The following is an 18,450-nucleotide window of genomic DNA, read 5'->3' on the forward strand; positions in this document are numbered from 1 at the left end:
ACAGAATGGATTTCTAGAAACTTTACAATGCGCCAACAAAGACAGGAAAACAGAAGAATACAAGCTAGTAAACGGGGATGTAAACAATGCAGGAAATGAATATTAAAAAATTGGCTTTGCAGATGTTTTTTGAGGAATTGAATTTATTCAAGACTTTTGTTGACCGCAGGGATGCACAATGTAAACATTACTTTTGTTTGTTTACAAGAAAACTTCACAGGGCACCTTTAACTGTAGAATAACTAAATCACAATCTAGGTCAGTACTAAAAGATCTTGTTACTTCCGCCTCCACTACAGAGATGAGAGGAACTGTGTGAAGAATTTGGTGTGTCAACATTATAAAGTTGCGCTCTCTCTCTCTCTCTCTCTCCAGAGTCTGTCAGGCTGGTTAACGGGACTAACCTGTGTTCAGGCAGACTGGAGGTGAAGTCTAACCAGTCCTGGTCTTCAGTGTGTGAAGCTGACTTTGACCTGCAGGATGCAGAGGTGGTCTGCAGGGAGCTTGACTGTGGGGCTCCTTCAGTCTTCAAAGGGGGACTCTATGGAGAAGTGGAGACTCCAGTGTGGATGAGGACTCTCCAGTGTGATGGCAGCGAGTCTGCTCTCCTGGATTGTAGAAGCTCAGGCTCAGCCAGAAACACCTGCTCACCTGGCAGAGCGGTTGGACTCACGTGCTCAGGTAGAGCTGCAGCTTTGGTTTTGCTTCTCTTTTATTTAGGTCACTTTCCTTCTTTCCGTAATCATTCGCTTTTCTTTGTTCAGACCCTGATGAAGTCAGGTTGGTGGGAGGAGCTAGCAGTTGCACTGGTAGACTAGAGCTGAAGCACCAAGGAGACTGGAAATCCGTGGACAACGTAGGCTGGGATCTGACAGAAACAGCTGCAGTATGTCGACGGCTGGACTGTGGATCCTCTGTTTCAACAATAAAGAAAATGGATTCCTCAGAACAACCTGTGTGGTGGATCAACTCATGCATTCAGTCTAAAACTACACTGAAGGAATGTGTGACAACAACGGATATGTCCAGCTATTCCAGCCTGGAAATCACCTGCTCAGGTAACACTATTAATGGCTCCTATGGTAGAGGCAACATTGCTGTGTTACATTGTCAGTAGTAGATTAAACCAAACTGTAAAGTTATCCAGCACAAACACAGTGGGAAAGCAGGAGATGTTGTTTCTTACTGTCTCACACCTTCCCTCTCCCTTTTTATTATGTAACCGGAGTGAGAGCAGTTCTGCATTCTCAGCAGGAGGACTAGCTCGTTGGTCTCTGGCAGGGTTGCGCGTCTAACACCGATTCTGATCAGACTATGCAGCGCTCACTCGGGTGGTTTTCAGCCAAGCGTGTGCACCTCCAAGTTTGAGACTGTGATACTGCCAGAATACAGGGAATAGATCCCTTCAGGTGGGGACTGAGTAACTGCCCCTACGGTATGGTTAAGGTGAATAAAAACAAACATTAATTGCAGGCTTGCAAGCTATTAGAATCAGAATCAGAAGGAGCTTTATTGCCAAGTACAAGGAATTAGCTTTGCTGATGAGGTGCTGCACGTAGACAAACATGCAGTTGCCATAAATAAATGTAGAAATATATAAATATGGAATAGACAATGCAAGTTATCTAAGAATATTAAAAAGAATAGAGAAAAATTATACAATCCACCAACCAACAACTAGCCTTACCAAAGTCTTACCTAATCACAACAGCTATAAGATATAATGTAAGACCCAAAGAATAAGTGTGTCCAAAATAAATTTCCTTCATAGGGAGGCTGGGCTCACTGTTACACAGTCTTAGCCTGTGGCCACCGTGACCCGGGCCCAGATAAATTTTCTGTCTCGTTCCTTCTCCCTCCGTATCCACAGAGTCTGTCAGGCTGGTTAATGGGAGTGTCTGCTCAGGCAGACTGGAGGTGAAGTCTGACCTGTCCTGGTCCTCAGTGTGTGAAGATGACTTTGACCTGCAGGATGCAGAGGTGGTCTGCAGGGAGCTTGGCTGTGGGGCTCCTCTAGTCCTCCAGGGGGCGCTCTATGGAGAAGCGGAGGGTCCGGTGTGGACCAGAGCGTTCCAGTGTGGAGGCCATGAGTCTGCTCTTCAGGACTGTGGAGGGTCTGGCTCAGCCACAAACACCTGCTCACCTGGCAAAGCTGTTGGACTCACCTGCTCAGGTAGGAGAGAAGCTGCAGCTTTGACTTTCATTACTAGCTCACTTCCTCTACTAATTACTGCCCTGTCTCTGCTCAGATCCGGACAATGTCAGGTTGGTGGGAGAGGCCAGCCGATGCGCAGGTACGCTGGAGATGAAAAACCACGGAGAGTGGAGACCAGTGGCAGACTGGGGGTCTGACTGGGACCAGACGTCTGCAGCTACGGTGTGCAGACTGCTGGATTGTGGTTCTGCTGTTTCAACAACAGTGACGTATGATTCTCCAGACAGACTTGTGTGGTGGATCAAGCCTTCCTGTGCCCATTCGGCAGCTGCACTGTTGGAGTGTATGATGCTGACTGGTGTTAATGAAACCTACACCGGCCTTGAAGTGGTATGCTCAGGTAACACTGTAAAATCACATCTTTAGTTGCCTTCTCAGTGACCGATGCATGTGGGAGATCGCTGTGCTTTGTGTTTGCTGACGAATCACTACAGATGACTGGGAGGGATGATTTTCTGTGGATAGCAGGAACAGGTAGTGCGCTTCTCTTCCTCGCTTCTGTCGTACTGAAGACATTACGCTCCTAACATAAATGTACATCAAATTAACTAAATTAGGCTCTGCTACAACAATAAACACATAGAAACGACACAGACTTTTGACAATAAAATCACATAATGTGACCACACATTCCTGTGTGTCACTCATGCGAGGCTGTTTTTTAGTTTAGTTTAGTCTGTGTCTGTAGTTTGGGGTGCTGTGTCTTCACATCATGACACTGCAACATGTGATTTCCTGAAGAAGCATTGACATTTGCTGAGCAATTATTGTCGTGCTTTAATGTGATTGGCGAGTGTGTAATCACCACACCATCTAATCTATGATAATCTATATAATTATATATATATATAATATATAAAATCTATTTGCAGCAATAAAAAGGGCCCTTAAACTCTATGTATTTACATGTCTGCTAGCTAATCACCTCCCTTTTGGTTTCAGATTTTCTGGCTCAGCCAGACATCTCCCCCCGCTCCGTCCACTGACAGGGTCTCCAAGGCTAAGCAGCTGGGGCTTCAAGTACATTTCTCATCTCCCGCTGTGTTTGCAGATATTCTGGCTCAGCCAAACATCTCCTTCTCTACCTACACTGACGGGGATTCTGAGGCCAAGCAGCAGGGGCTTCAGGTGCTCACGGGCTCCACCTTCACCATCGGCTGCTCCATCCTGCCACAGTATCCAGGAGGCTCCTTCCAGCTTATCTTCACCAACTCCAACAAAACGCAGAACTACACCCTGTCAGCTGTCAATCACTCTGCCCATTTCCTGTTCTCTGCTGCAGACCACACCCACCAAGGGGACTACAGCTGTGTTTATCACATCTATGTTTTCTCCCACAACTTCTCTTCTGAGAGCCAGCCACTCCATCTCACTGTCTCAGGTAACTTCATAGACAATCTGGGCCCAGTAGGGAAATGTGACACTGACTATCTTAACATGCAGGTTTTATTAATAGGTTTGTCTAATTTAGATAAAACTTGTCTAACTGCTTTCAGCCTATTTGTTATTCCTGTAAGAGGCCTTGTGCACTGTGGGGATTTAGTGCAGGGACGCTGTTTCGTGCAAAGGCCCATACTTGGCAGTATTTAGAAAAAAATCAAAAAGCTATTTTGCAGTTACCAGTTGTTTGAATTGAACATTAGTTAATTGAATAAGTAAGTGACCTTTCTCTTTCAAGCCAATCTGTGTCATCCTTGCACTAAAATAAGAGGAAGACATTTCTAAATAAAAATATCCTTAGAAAATAAACAAACTTGAATGGCCCAACACTCTTCAAAAATTTTTATTGGCTAAAAACCTCAAATTTAAAGCTGTGCTGATACACATACTGCTGTCCAGATATATTTGACAATGTAAAGCAATATTTAGACATGGCATGGTCAATATAAACACACTAAGGTAACCAAAAAAGCTGAATCTCATTTTGTCTGCATCTAAATTTAGCTTTCTTTTTCTTGTTGCTATGGGGTGGTGATGGGACAGTGGGTAAGACGCACAACGTTGGTGTGGAAACCTGGGTTTGATTCCAAACCAACAATGTGTCCCTGAGCAAGACACTTACCCCTAGCTGTTCCAGAAGCATCCATGGCAATTATAAGTGGCTTTGGATAAACGTGTCAGCTAAATGACTAATTATTTTATTTATTATTATTACTTTTATTATTTATTTTATTTATTTGTTACTCAGTGTTCCTGTTACTCTCTAAAAGCTCTTAAGATTACTGTGTTCTCAGCTCTTTCAACTTTCACATTTTAGTACTCACTTTCAGTGTCACAAAACAACAATTTGAGATAGTTTTACTCACATTGGTGTCAGTTTATTCAACTAAATTTACAACTTAGCTCCTATTAGAAAATCTGAATCTGCCGTTGGAATCTGTTCTATAATTTTAATAATAAAAGACGATAAACACTGACCATTACTTGGGGACATATGGCAACTTTACCTTCAATTAAAATGTCATATGATCAGATGTGATCACTTTAAATCTGTTTCAGCCTCTCTAATAGAGTTGATCATCAGACTTGTTGTCCTCCAGCTGGGTATGATGTTACTTATCACTGCCCTCTGCTTCAGCTACAAGGTACTCTACACATATTTATTCAGGGGAGCACTGGGTTAAATTGAGTTTTTAGCATGACATATTTAATTAGAAGAGAACAGGTATTTGAGCAATAACAAAATATGTCTGCTGTCATGTCTTTCCAGGCCAGCAAAAACCAGAGGCTGGGACAAGGGAACACCACTGAGATTAATGAGTATGTTCTTGGTGGTTCCAGTGCTGAAGGCTGGCTAGGTGAAGAGGCTAAAGCCCAGAGGAACGAGTAGTATCTCTGAGGTGGTCGTTATAAGAATATATTGTTTTATTTCTTCAACCGGCTTAATGCTGCTGGATAAAAAAGATTCTTATTGAGAAACTTTACCATCTGACATGTTAGATGTGAATATACTGATGTATAATAATTATACAACTGAATTGTAAATGCCATAAAACTTTGATTAACAGCCCGGGCTTTTATTTTCTAGAATCACTGAATTGACCCCGCCTACATTTGGCACAGACCTTTAATTCCTCTCGCACAAAACTGAACTAGGCTGCTATGAAACAGTTTTTATACAAGTAATATTCTGTTTGAAATAAATAAACTATCCAATAATATGAAATACACGTCATTCATTTGATCCAGCTCCGGCAGACGGCGTCTTACGCGCTTTTATTTTGAAAGCAGCAAAGTAAGGAAAACAACAGGGTGCAGAAGTTAGGAGACAGAGAGCGACGGACTTCACATGATAGGTTTTGATTCTTTTGATGGATGGACCCTTACAGACTAAAGGAAGATACTTTTTCCCCTTTTCCTCTCCTGTACCATGCAGGTTACACCAGTAAATCTATCAGAATTAGACTTTGGGGCTCGTTGTTTCTGAACGATTGAAATGTGGAGAGTCTAACCGATCTAACGATGTGCAGCATGTCCATACTGACATGTTGATGATTGGTTTAAACATTAATATTTGTATTAACGATCTAAGCAGCTTAGAAGAAGCTAAAGCGGCGACCGTGCGGGATTTAAGAGGTTTTAAACATCCAGAGAACTTCTATAAAAGCCAGACCAGGCTTCTAAAGGAGACCTGCGTTTATTTGTCAGAATGTGTTCCCCCAGCAGGCCGGGAAAGGAGGCAGGCGGCTGTTTGGGACTCGGCTATTAATCGAAGTTTTACGGTATAAACTAAAACAGTCCCTTGCAGTGTTTTCTGAATGTCTTTCTGCTCTGTTGTCCTCGGTCACTGCTAACTCTGCTACCTCCCCTGTGTAGGACAGCAGATACCTGTTACATGGAAATCTGTATTAAATAAGGATGAAAGTTTAGTTCACATTTGCAAATGGTCTCAATGGTCTCCACAGCCTTCATTTGTATATTTTCGTAGAGAATACAGGGGAGAGCTGTCACATAAAAGTCACACATACTTCACTAGTTCGTTGCTTGAAACAGCATCATGCAGTTCTTAACTGTAGGTTCCGTATTTTTTTTCTGAAGCCCTGCAGCCCTGGCTTCCCTATTCTGAGAACACGGTTAGACCCTAAAGCAAGGTGTAAAAAACCGAAACCATCACTTTAACAACAGAGAAATTAAAAATAGATTTTCCACTACATACCCCTCAAAGTTTTTTCATGATGATTGTGGTAGGTGTTGTGCATGTGTTACCTTATTTTGGAGAAAATAGATGAGTTTGGAACTGAAGACATGGCTGAACAGTGGAGAAATGGAAGATGCTGCAGGTGGTTATTGTCTCTAGACCTGTAGAGCCTTTTAAGTAACGAGGATTTGAATTCCAGGAGAAACTGGCAACCAGTGCAAAGAACCTAAATGTAAATACTAAATAGGCCTACAACACTTTGAGGTTAAGTTATAATTAAAACATTTTCCCTTTCAGGCCCACAAACAGCAGAACACAGTCCTGTTACAGTGGGTAAATGGTGCCACAGTACAAGAAATTTTACTAATGAAAAGGTAATGGTTTTGATGTTTAAACCATCATGAGGGGACTATGTCAGTGTATACGTTCCACTGGCAGCTTACTTTTAGCAAATCCTGCTAAAACGTTGGCAGTCATGTTAAGAGAGAAGCCACTCGAAGCTTGATAAGGAAGTTAAAAGATGAAGAGAAAACCACACATCTGACCAGGCAGTAAGTGAGGAAGATAGATTGACAGGTTCGTGGGAACAACACACCAACTGGACATGGATCACATACTGGTGGTGTTCATGTTGCTCTGGAGCTCAGGTAGGACTTCTGCCTCTTTAACCTCATTGACTGCATGAGTTTGGATTTTCCACAGGCAGATTAAAAGTCAAGCAAGGTCAGAAAATCTAAGAAATTGGGGAAAGTGAGCTTGGATCTCAGACATCCCTAAAGAGCTGTGATGAAACATGATCTTTGGTATCTGTTGACAAATGCCAAAGAGTTGGGAGTCACGTTAAGAGAGAAACCACACAAATCCTGATAAGGAAGTTTAAAGATGAACTTTACATCTGATGAGCACTAGAGAGCTGTAACAGCGTGAAAGATTAAGCCAGTAAATGAAGCTAGAGTGCTCGTATGGACATGGATCACGTACTGGTGGTGTTCATGTTGCTCTGGAGCTCAGGTAGGACCCCACTGGCTGCTGCTCACACAGCATGAGTTTGGACTGACTGGCATGAACTTTATTTAAACCAATATTTTAAATTGAAATCAAGACACGTTAGAAAGAAATTTGGAGAAGTGACAGGCTGGGAAAGGGAGCTTGGATCTCAGACATCTGTTTATGAGACAACCAGTCATAGATGTGTATGATTGGATGTCTTTAGTAAAAATGACTTTTATTGTTTTATGCACATCTTATTTAAATGTTCTTTGTAACGTGATGTTTAAGGTCTCTGATGAAAGTTAGCAAAGGTCAAAACTTCTACTCCTAATTTTACAATCCCACCTTAATCCTAAAACCAAAGCTTAACCCTCCAATGGGCCTTAAAAGAAGCGATGTCAACTCAAAATGGCCTTTTTTCTTACTGTACTGTCTTAGTAAGACATTACTTTGACCCTCCTATTATGAATGATTTAGGCAGTGTATGGAGCAAAATCACAGCCAAAGGTTTTGTTCATTTGAAAAAAAAATTGTAATAGAAAAACTTAACATTTAGGTTTTGGTCTTTAACTTGAAAAATACACCCATGTATTCAAACATTAAAATAAGTGTACCATTTTTTTTGTCAGTGTACATAAAATGCTGATTCAATTCTGGAATAAATTTTTTACTTTATTATATATTTGAGAACTTGTTTTTTTCTTGTTTTTTTTATTTAAATTGGGTGCAACTTATGAAATAGAAGGGACTTACTTAATCCCTCCTAGTAGAAGTGGAGTAGAAGTACATAGCTGTATTAAGTACCTCGTAACTGTAATTAAACACTATACTTGGGTAAATGTACATGGTAACATTCCGCCAACATTATGTAGGTTACTGATTACCATGAATGCAATCGATTATCTTGTTATCCCTCTTTACAGATTAAGATTTCAAATACGAAACGTAACAACTGATCAAATATGATGTGTCGTTATAGAGTCAACTAAATGGCAAGTGATTATAACCAAAACTAAAATAAGCATTAACATGTTGCTTATAAGAACACAAGTAAAGCTTGTATTGGAGTATTTTTGCAGTATTGTTCTTTAAGGATTTTTATGATTCTCCCCAGGTCTCCAGAAAGAGGAAGATGATACTTTAAAAGGTAAACAGAGAAAGTAGAAATACATTAAGATTTACTCATTATTTCACTAATGAAACTCTTACCTGTCTTCAGAGACTGATGATATCAGCTTGGTGGGACGATCCAGCCGCTGTTCTGGTTTGCTACAGATGAAGCGCCAGCCGTGGCTGGGACCTGAAGTTGGCAGATGAAGTTTGTAGATAGCTGGACTGGGGTTGAATTTACATTCCTGGAGCATCTCGCCTTCCTGTCTTAATTCTAAATCTAAACTGAGGAAATGTTTAACAAAGAGGTCCCAACTTTTTCCTTCCAATTTGGAGATCATCTGTTCAGGTAACACCATCTGTAGCCAATAAAACCAAGATACAATCCCCAGCAAGCTCAGAGAATGATGGGATTAAATTTAATGGCTGACTGGTGTCATAAACATACATGTTATTTTAGGAATCTTGCCAGTTTATTCGCAATTGCTTGGAAATAGCAGCCAGCGTGCAGCGGTGTGTTTACAGCCAACAGCTGATGGAGTTGAGCTGAATACTGGGTCCGAAGTTGTTGTTTTGAGTTTTCATCAGTCAGGAAGTTTTCTCCAAAACCAGCTGAACAGCTGATTACAGCAGGTAATAAAGCTCGTTAAACATCCTGTTCCTCCGACGCTCAGGCGACACAGACGTGATGCTGCAGCTGATCTGCAGCTCTTGTCGCTGGAAATGTTTTAATAACCTTCCAAACTGTCGCGATTTTATTTTTGTGTTGCTTTCTCTGTGCTGGAGTTATTTTAAGAACTTGATGGTTTTATCCAGTTTGTTGTTAAATGTGTAACAAACTTTATTGTGTGTCTCTCCTTTATATTCCCACACAAAAAAAGCTGCTTTAATGGCCCAGCATAGCCTAGGCATATAGTTTTTCATAATATTCCATCAAATCTGATGTTCATTTATAATATAATGATGCCTGTGCATGGCTTTGTACGGCGTGCAGGCCTACAGCCTAAGTCAGCTGGTTAATTTGCCTGATCTTTGCAGGTCTTTAGACCGCGGTGGAAACGCACACAACAGAGGGCTGAAGGAACCTTTTCAATGTTCACCTCCTCTCAGCTCGGAACATGGACCACCTGCCGAGTGCTTGATGGGGAGGTCTCTGTAACAATGTGGGCACAACAGTCTCTGAATTCCATTGTCTGGTCAATAGGAGTCCCATTTTGTCCAAACTTTAGGAGCCAAATTAAGTCCAAGTTGGGCCAGCATGGCTCCTCTCCTGGCTCTCTTTATTCTCCTCAGAGCGAATACCACACCCGCCGTGGCGCCTGGTCTGGTTGTTTGGGCTGGGTGGATCGTGGTCTGCTGCTATTTAATCCAGAAAACCCCGTCTTTATCTTCCAATGACCGTATTTATGTCAGAGGTAACGCATGTTTTGGCAATAAAGCCCGAAAAAACAGATCAAGAACTGAAGTTTGAAGGAGCTACCGGCTGCTGCTTTTACAAGCGCTGCCAGTTGCCATAGCAGTGATACTGAATTGAATTTGCTGTCTGATGTGTCAGCCAGACCAATTGTGCATAAAACATAGAAAATATATTATTATTATATAATATTGAATCTACCTTTGTCACATTACCTTTTGCTCTGATCTGCAGTTCTGGCGTTGCTGAAATACTGTAGCTGTGTACTTTATGGCCAAGAATGACATCAGGGACAAAACCTGCAGTAGGAAAGGATTTTTTATTGTCTCCTCTTGTCACAGTGGTAATCAGCGGTTTCTATTGGACTCAACTATACAGTCATTACGATAATAAGATCCTGAATGGTAAATAAAGCTGCTTTTCCATCACCAGTACCAGCTCAACTCGCCTCGACTCTATTCGACTCTACTCCACTCGGTTTGGCCATTGCAGATAGTACCCAGAGATAGCGCCCCTCAATGTAGCTGGTCGTCATAGCAACGCCACACACAACTGCCGCAACATAGTTTTCAATGCGACCCACACACAGCTGTCTCTTGATTTAAGTTAAAGCGTTTGAACCTTCCTCAGAATGTAAAGACAGATAAGCGGTATGAAAAGCTTCCAGCTGTGTTTTCCTCTGCCGTTGTTGCTGCAGCGGTCTGTTTGACGGCGGGAGCAGAGGGCTCTGTGAGCGGGCGGCTGGCCGGCCTCACGCGCTCCTCCCGCGGGTTGGCACAGAAAACTTTCAAGCACATTTTTGTTCCGCCATCACTTCTCGTAAAACTGTCAATATTGGAAATCTACACAGCTGATTTAGTGATGAAATAATATAAAACTTCCTGTTGCTGGCCTCTGTCTGGCGCAGCAATGATGATGCAGTGAATAGTGAATTTTCTCTCTGACCAATCAGCAGTCTGTCCTGTTTTCGCGTCACATTTTAGTATCCCTCAGCTCGCTCGGAACCTCTACAGAGGTTTCCACAGTGGAAAACCGAACAAAGGCGAGTGGAGGCGGTACTATGCAATGGAAAAGGGGCTTAAGTGGGCTTTTTCCTGGAGACTTCAAACCTTCCTCCCAGCGGCCACCAGTAGGGGACTGTGTGGCTGAATTGGCCTGCTTCCACTAGTCTCCTTTAAAAGTGATGTGGAAACAAGCTTGGTTGTGTTGTTGATTTTGTTTGAAGAAGAAATAATCCATCACAGGCTTTCAGTTTGTTGAATAATTTTTGTGATGTCCTGGTTTGGAAACATTAGCCAGTCATCTTGCCACGTTACATAATTTTGTTGTGTTTGTGGCTGCTAGAGCAGTTCAGACGATGAAATGATGTCTTTGCACCTCTGCATGTTGCCCTATATTGTGAAGTCTATAAAATGAACTGGTTAGATATACTATATTAAGAAATTTACAGTGGTGTTTGGCCACTAAAGGAACTCATATCTGTTCAAAGTGGTCATTTGAAGGTGGGGTGAAAGCTGGGTGGGAGATGATGAATCTTTCAAATGGGAATAAAGATAACAGAAGTAGTGGCTTTAAGGAATTAACAAAGAGATCTTAGGAGAGATGTCAGATCTTGCCTTCTTTCACACCTCTGTACACCTGGCCACACATGCGTCATTGTTAGTTACAGCTTTACAATTCCAAGTTAAATTGGAACAAGTTACAAAAATTGTCAGATGTATCCCTCCAAATTCCGACTTTGGAAAGGCGCGGGGAGAGGGAGTTTCAGACACTGATCTCTATCCCAACAATCAGTTTGAGGTAAACTATGATGTCTTTAAAGTTGACAGAACAGATGTGAAAGGGTAAGGGACAAGTTTCAAAAGTCGGGAACATGCAGGAAAATTGCATTAACAAAGGGACAGTGCTCAAAAACATGCACAAACAAGGACTGACTGACAATATGATTGTCATACACTGTAGGACCACTTCCTTTTCAAATTCAACCTCTCTGTCTGCATGTGTTTCTGTGTCTCTCTTCCTCTTCAGAGTCTGTCAGGCTGGTTAAAGGGACTAGTCTGTGTTCAGGCAGACTGGAGGTGAAGTCTAACCTGTCCTGGTCCTCGGTGTGTGAAGCTGACTTTGACCTGCAGGATGCAGAGGTGGTCTGTAGGGAGCTTGGCTGTGGGGCTCCTTCAGTCCTCCAGGGGGGTCCCCAGTGTGGTCAAAAGAGTTCCAGTGTGGAGGCCATGAGTCTGCTCTCCTGGACTGTAGAAGCTCAGGCTCAGATAGAGACACCTGCTCATCTGGCAAATCTGTTGAACTCACCTGCTCAGGTAGGAGAGGAGCTGCTGCTTTGAGTTGGTGTAATCTCTGTTGTCATGCAAGTTACTTTACTTCTTTAACTAATTAGTCCTGTACCTGTTTAGAGCCTGATGACGTCCGGTTGGTTGGAGGAGCCAGCCCCTGTGTCGGTAGACTTGAGATGAAACACAACGGAGAGTGGAGACCAGTGGCTGATTACTCCTCTATCTGGGACCTGATGTCAGCAGCTTTAGTGTGTAGGCAGCTGGACTGTGGCTCTGCTCTTTCAACAATAAGAGTTAAAAGTGTTGATTTAGACAACCGAGAGCCATGGATAATAGCACCTTCCTGCGGTCCGTCTGAGTCTGCAATGAGAGAATGTGATTTATTATCGCTCGGGTCTGGTTCTAATAGAATGGTTCGTAGTCTTGAAGTCACCTGCTCAGGTAACGGCATCAGTGAAAACAACAGGAGTCCTTATAATCTCTTTCCTGTCTGTTCATTTTTAAACTAAGTCCTCTGAATAAGATTTCAATTGATCCATTTATCATTGGCTCCTGCTAATAAACAAATCTTCTCTTGTTCCTGTGGCCAGTGTTCACTTTGACAAAACAAATACAGATGAGGATTTTATAATTTTATATAATTAATATGTAGACTAAATGTTTCATCTCCCGCTGTGTTTGCAGATATTCTGGCTCAGCCAAACATCTCCTTCTCTACCTACACTGACGGGGATTCTGAGGCCAAGCAGCAGGGGCTTCAGGCGCTCACGGGCTCCACCTTCACCATCGGCTGCTCCATCCTGCCACAGTATCCAGGAGGCTCCTTCCAGTTTATCTTCACCAACTCCAACAAAACGCAGAACTACACCCTGCCAGCTGTCAATCACTCTGCCCATTTCCTGTTCTCTGCTGCAGACCACACCCACCAAGGGGACTACAGCTGTGTTTATCACATCTATGTTTTCTCCCACAACTTCTCTTCTGAGAGCCAGCCACTCCATCTCACTGTCTCAGGTAACTTCATAGACAATCTGGGCCCAGTAGGGAAATGTGACACTGACAACACCTGCAGGCTTGAAAGTATTATTTATCTGAATCACATAAAAAGTCATGAGGAGTGCACTCGCTGTCTTCATGTTTCCTGCTGCTGTTCAGACTAATCTCATTAATAAGTGCATGAATGAATAAGGGATATGGAAACAGTCTCTGTGTATAAAGTTTGATTGCAGGATTTCAGATGTGGTTAGTGCATTATCAACAGGACAATACAACACAATTTACTGTTGGTTTAAAAAACTCGATTATCTGCTTGTTTGAGCCAGTGCATGAGGTGGAAAAAATAGGGGCCAGTACCTATTCACATATTGGCGTGTGTATCGGCTGATATAAAGTAAAATGGGCCGGTACTGGCAACCAGTGAGTACCAGCACACTTCAAGCCCTGATTTAACCACATACAATACAATTATACAATTATTTGACTACATGAAAACATATTTAGTGTTAATTAGATAACAACAAGTCTTCACTTCCATCCAGGAGACCAGCAGTCTGCAGATTTGTGATTTTTGTCCATGACAGTTTACCCAGGGCTCGGCACAAGACAGAGGATGAGGAGCGCAGCACACAGATCTGCGCTTTACAGAAGACAATTAGAGCCCCATGTGAAAAAATGTATTTGAGTTCTGAGTTTAATCTCAGAATTCCTCCGCAGCCCCGTGAATAACATATCCAGTGTTCTCCTGTGGAAAAATACATACTTTATACAACCAATCAAATCAGTTGAATCAAATGAGGACTTTTGATTTTTGGATTTTTTTCCCTCTCAGTTGAAAATACTAATCATACAGATTTTAAAAATAGCTGGGAAAAAACATTTTTATTCAAAAGGAAACTGCTGCACATCTATGAACTGACGTAATAATTGTGAATCTGTTTCAGCCTCTTTAACAGGTCTGATCATCAGACTGGTTGTGCTGAGTGTGGTCTTTATTGCTGGCCTGTTTTTCTACTGCAAGGTCCTATACACATCAATTGAAGAAAGTAATATACATAATTCAGAATTCATGTATTTGGGATCACAGCTTGGTTTGTGTTTGGTACAGTGGGGAAAACATAAGCTACATGACTGAGCCACTATTTATCCAACTCTATCCAACACTTTCTGCTCTGATGTTTCACATCAAAAGCCTTCCAGTGGCTCAAGCGACAGGATTACTCATTTTCCTGGTTGGCTTTTAATTTGAAACATCTGCTGAAAATGCAGTTTTACACTTCCTAAAGAATAGGGGGATTGAGTTGAATACTAACACGCAACATATACGTATTTAGAAAAGGGTGTATTTAAAACAGACTGTATAAAACACGCGGAAGTAGTCACCGTGACGTCACCAATTAGTTTGTGAACTACCGTTTTAAATCTTCAATTTTGGCATTTTGGCCTTTCGCCATCTTGGGTTTTTGGAACCAGAGCTGACCATAATCGGACGAGAGGGTGGTGCTAGGTTGGTGGGCATGGTGCATCAGTAATTCACATCACCTGTATTTATGTTAATTGGAATGCTAATTTTGGCTCAAAACAAAATGTACTTATTGAAAGAAATTAACAGCCAACTTCTTACAGATCACCATGCAAGCGACTTGTTAGTCACAAGGTATTTATTATCAATTTTCCTCTAAATGGGACCATAATTTACTAAATGAACATCATGCTGTATTGAAGAAGACTTGAAACTAGCGACTGAGACCATAAACTCATCAGGAAAATTTTTAATAAATGAATGGGGAAATAGAGGCATTTTGTCATTGAGTCCGATGCAGTCAGACTTCTTTTTGCAAATAGTGGAGTCGCCCCCTGTGGGTCATTAGAAAGAATGCACGTTTAAGGCTCTTAGCATCGTCTTCACTTTTCTGACCCAGAGGTTGCAGCTTGATTTAAACTTTTAAAGCCATTTTCTGCCATGTCTCTGTAGGCCACCAGAGGACAAATGCCAAGACGAGAGGACAACACTGAGCTGGATCACTTTGGTGGTTGTAGTGAACAGCCTGATTCAATAATGCCCCTTGCCCCACAACCAGAGGAGGTGAAGGAATCACATGCCCACCGAGCTGGTTCCCTGTGGATCTAAAGGCCGCACTTTATTATTCAAACACCATAAGGGTGTCAGTCTCTACACTGTCCAGAAGAACAAACTGTCTCCAAAACCCCTCATGAGCTACGAGGTTGTTAAGATTACAAAATTACAGATGAGCTGGCATATGTTATATGTTTAGAATGCAGACGAAGAATCAGACCACATTTTATTTAGCATGGACCAATAACGACACGGGACTGTTACTGAATGAGACACGGGAGAGTGACACAGAATGGGAGTCGGCGATATGCACAGTAGGCAGATAAGTATTATCTGCATGGTACAGAATGTTTTAATAAAAATATCAAATCAAAAACTCAGTCAGACGCATCGTGTTTCTGCTTTACATGAGACCCAATCAGAGAGCCAAACGTGAGCGTCCGCGTCATCGTTTCTAAAGTCCTTCGTTTTTGCCCGTCTTCACTAAAACGCCCTTCGGAGTTTCAAAACGAAAACCGGGTCATTGGCGTTTCCAAACTTCTCCGTTTTAGGTCTTCGTTTTTGCCGCTTTACTCTGGACGGGAGGTGAAAACACAGCAAAAGGTCTCCATTTTAAAACAAAAACGCAGCAGTGTGGATGGGGCCTGATACACTTTCCTGAGACAAAGGACTGAAAGTAAAGCCTTATCACCAACATTATCATACTACTGCAATCACAATGTAAAGATTCCAATAATCATGTGCAGAATGTATCCTTGATATTGTTGGCCAAAATCCTGTTTTCTTACTGGTTCTCTTGCAACTTCCTCAAACTTAACAGTGACAAAACCGAGGTTCTCCTCATTGGCACCAAATCCACTTTGACTAAATCTGACAGTTTTTCTCTTACCATTGACAACTTCACAGTTTCCCCCTCCCCTCAGGTCAATAGTCTGGGTGTGATCCTCAACAGCACACTTTCATTTCAAGCTCACATTAATAATGTCACTGCATACTTCCGTTTACGTAACATTAATCGCCTCCGACCGTCTCTCTCACCCTCCAGTACAGCCATTCTCGTTCACACACTGCTCGCATCCCGCATTGATTATTGTGATTCTTTTCTCGTTGGTCTTCTTCTCAAATCCATACATAAACTTCACCTGGTTCAAAACTCTGCTGCCGGGATCATCACCAGAACCCCTTCTATTAATCATATCACTCCTGTCCTTCAGCAGCTTCATTGGCTCCCAGTTAAATACCGCATTGATTTCAAGACTCTGCTCCTGACCTTCAAGGTCATTCATAACCTCGCTGCTCTGTACCTCACTGACCTCCTTCATATTAACACACCCACCCGTACTCTTAGGTCTTCTTCTTCTATTCACCTCACTGTGCCTCCTTCTCGTTTGACCACCATGGGGTCCAGAGCCTTCAGCCGCTCGGGCCCTCGTCTCTGGAACTCTCTTCCACCAGACATCCGCAACACTGACTCACTTTCCCTTTTTAAATCCCGCCTGAAAACACATCTTTTTAATCTGGCATATCCCACGAGATCACTCTTTCTCACTCTTTGTTTCCAGTTGTTTTGTACCCTGATTTTATGCACTGTAATTATAGTTGTTAATTTTTATCAATTATTGCTGTTCTGTGGTGACCTTGAGTGTTGAGAAAGGCGCCTATAAATAAAATGTATTATTATTATTAAAATGACTGAACCTGAATGTTAATTACTGCAATGGTACAAAATTGTTTCTCCTTACATCTTATCTTTTATGCATGTGCTTCTATTATTATTATTATTATTATTATTATTATTATTGTTATGATTATTATTATTATTATTACTGTTTATGACTTATTTATATATAGTTTTTAACCTTAACCTTTCATTATTATCCTCATTATATTACTCTGCCCACAGATGTAGGGTTTAGGTCAGAGCTGTGAGATTGTTTTAGTGTTTTCCTTTCTTGCCGTCCCTCTCCTCTGCTTGATGGTTCATTCAGAGGATCTCTGTTACCCAAAACATAGAAACCTGAACTGTGTAAATGATTATGCATCCCTTGGCTCTGGGCCAAACGCCCGAAGCTGCCCTAGTTGGCAGGTCTCTGGACCAGCTGATTTTCTGTTCTAGTAATTCTCTGTCATTCTCTTTTTAAGTAAATTAAATTAAGAAATTCTTCAAAGACAACGGTTCGTTGTAACTCAATTATTTGCTCAATCCCTCACCAGCAACATACAATCTCCACGAAAATACATGATGTGACTCTGTTACTTTGAAACAGTTTAGAATTATATTCTGTGTTAGCCCCATTTAATTAGCTTATTCTCAGGACATAATTATATGTAGGAAGGTTGTGCTTCAGAAATGTTTTTATGACGTGAGATATATTTCTGTTCTTTATTAATTACTGATATAATGATTTTTTAACTGCCTATTTTGTGCTTACAGTTTAATTTCCCTAAAACGGAGAGAAATGTAACAAGAGTGGGCAGAACTTGACCTCCACCCCCTCTGCCCACGCCTCAAAGAGGACTCTGATATAAGCTCTCTTTTGAACACGTTTGAGCTTTTGAAACTTGCGCCCGAGGACATCCTGTTCTTGAGATATGTTAAACTTTACATTTATTCTTTTCCCAAGAAAGGTAAATTTAATCTAACTTAAATTTACTTAAGGTTCAGCATTGTGAGCACAGCTAAATGTATTGGAAACAGTTAGTGAGCAGGACTGAATATTATAAATGTGATTATTGCGACACTTTATATCAGTTTGACTGCAGTAAGTAACATTACTACAGTGAATGGGTTTTCCACTGTGTTGTTGTCCTGCGCCATTATGTTACATTATCTTATATTATGTCGGTCACGTAAGTTACAGCGACTGAGACGGTGGAGAAGCTGTACCTGAGTATTGATAAAACGACAATAAATATAAATTGAACCATGCTAATGTTAGCTGGCTGCCCCTGCCTTTCTTCAGTATAGGCTAGTATAAATTAATCGCTCCACATTTGCTTTGTATTTTTTGTATATTTCTTTCAGGCTAAAATCAACACTGGTGAAGTAATGTGGAAAGCCATACAACTATAGTATTTTGCACAGGATAACGTTAGCAACTGCTCAGCGTTAGCCAGCGAGCTAACATTATCTAACTTGAGCCAACTAAAGCAAAAAATATGTATTATATATGTAATATGTAACATGCTTTGAAGTAATGTTAGTTTACCTGTCCAATATGA

At 41.5% G+C, this 18,450-nt stretch overlaps 1 protein-coding gene and 1 pseudogene across 1 annotated transcript in view; both read left to right on the forward strand.

The window, feature by feature from the left end:
* LOC123986594 (scavenger receptor cysteine-rich type 1 protein M160-like) overlaps positions 1 to 5,377 on the forward strand; it is a 14,614-nt gene extending 9,237 nt beyond the window's left edge. Inside the window, exons 8-14 of the mRNA XM_046074945.1 lie at positions 376 to 681; positions 765 to 1,058; positions 1,871 to 2,173; positions 2,250 to 2,555; positions 3,267 to 3,596; positions 4,715 to 4,800; positions 4,926 to 5,377. Of these exons, the coding sequence (XP_045930901.1) occupies positions 376 to 681; positions 765 to 1,058; positions 1,871 to 2,173; positions 2,250 to 2,555; positions 3,267 to 3,596; positions 4,715 to 4,800; positions 4,926 to 5,045 (1,745 nt within the window). The 3' untranslated portion in view covers positions 5,046 to 5,377. The remainder of the gene's footprint in view (positions 1 to 375; positions 682 to 764; positions 1,059 to 1,870; positions 2,174 to 2,249; positions 2,556 to 3,266; positions 3,597 to 4,714; positions 4,801 to 4,925) is intronic.
* Positions 5,378 to 7,321: 1,944 nt separating this feature from the next.
* On the forward strand, positions 7,322 to 15,491 carry LOC123985407 (annotated as a pseudogene).
* The last annotated feature ends 2,959 nt before the right edge of the window (positions 15,492 to 18,450 follow it).

This window comes from Micropterus dolomieu, linkage group LG17, assembly GCF_021292245.1.
Source record: "Micropterus dolomieu isolate WLL.071019.BEF.003 ecotype Adirondacks linkage group LG17, ASM2129224v1, whole genome shotgun sequence".
Taxonomy (NCBI): domain Eukaryota; kingdom Metazoa; phylum Chordata; class Actinopteri; order Centrarchiformes; family Centrarchidae; genus Micropterus; species Micropterus dolomieu.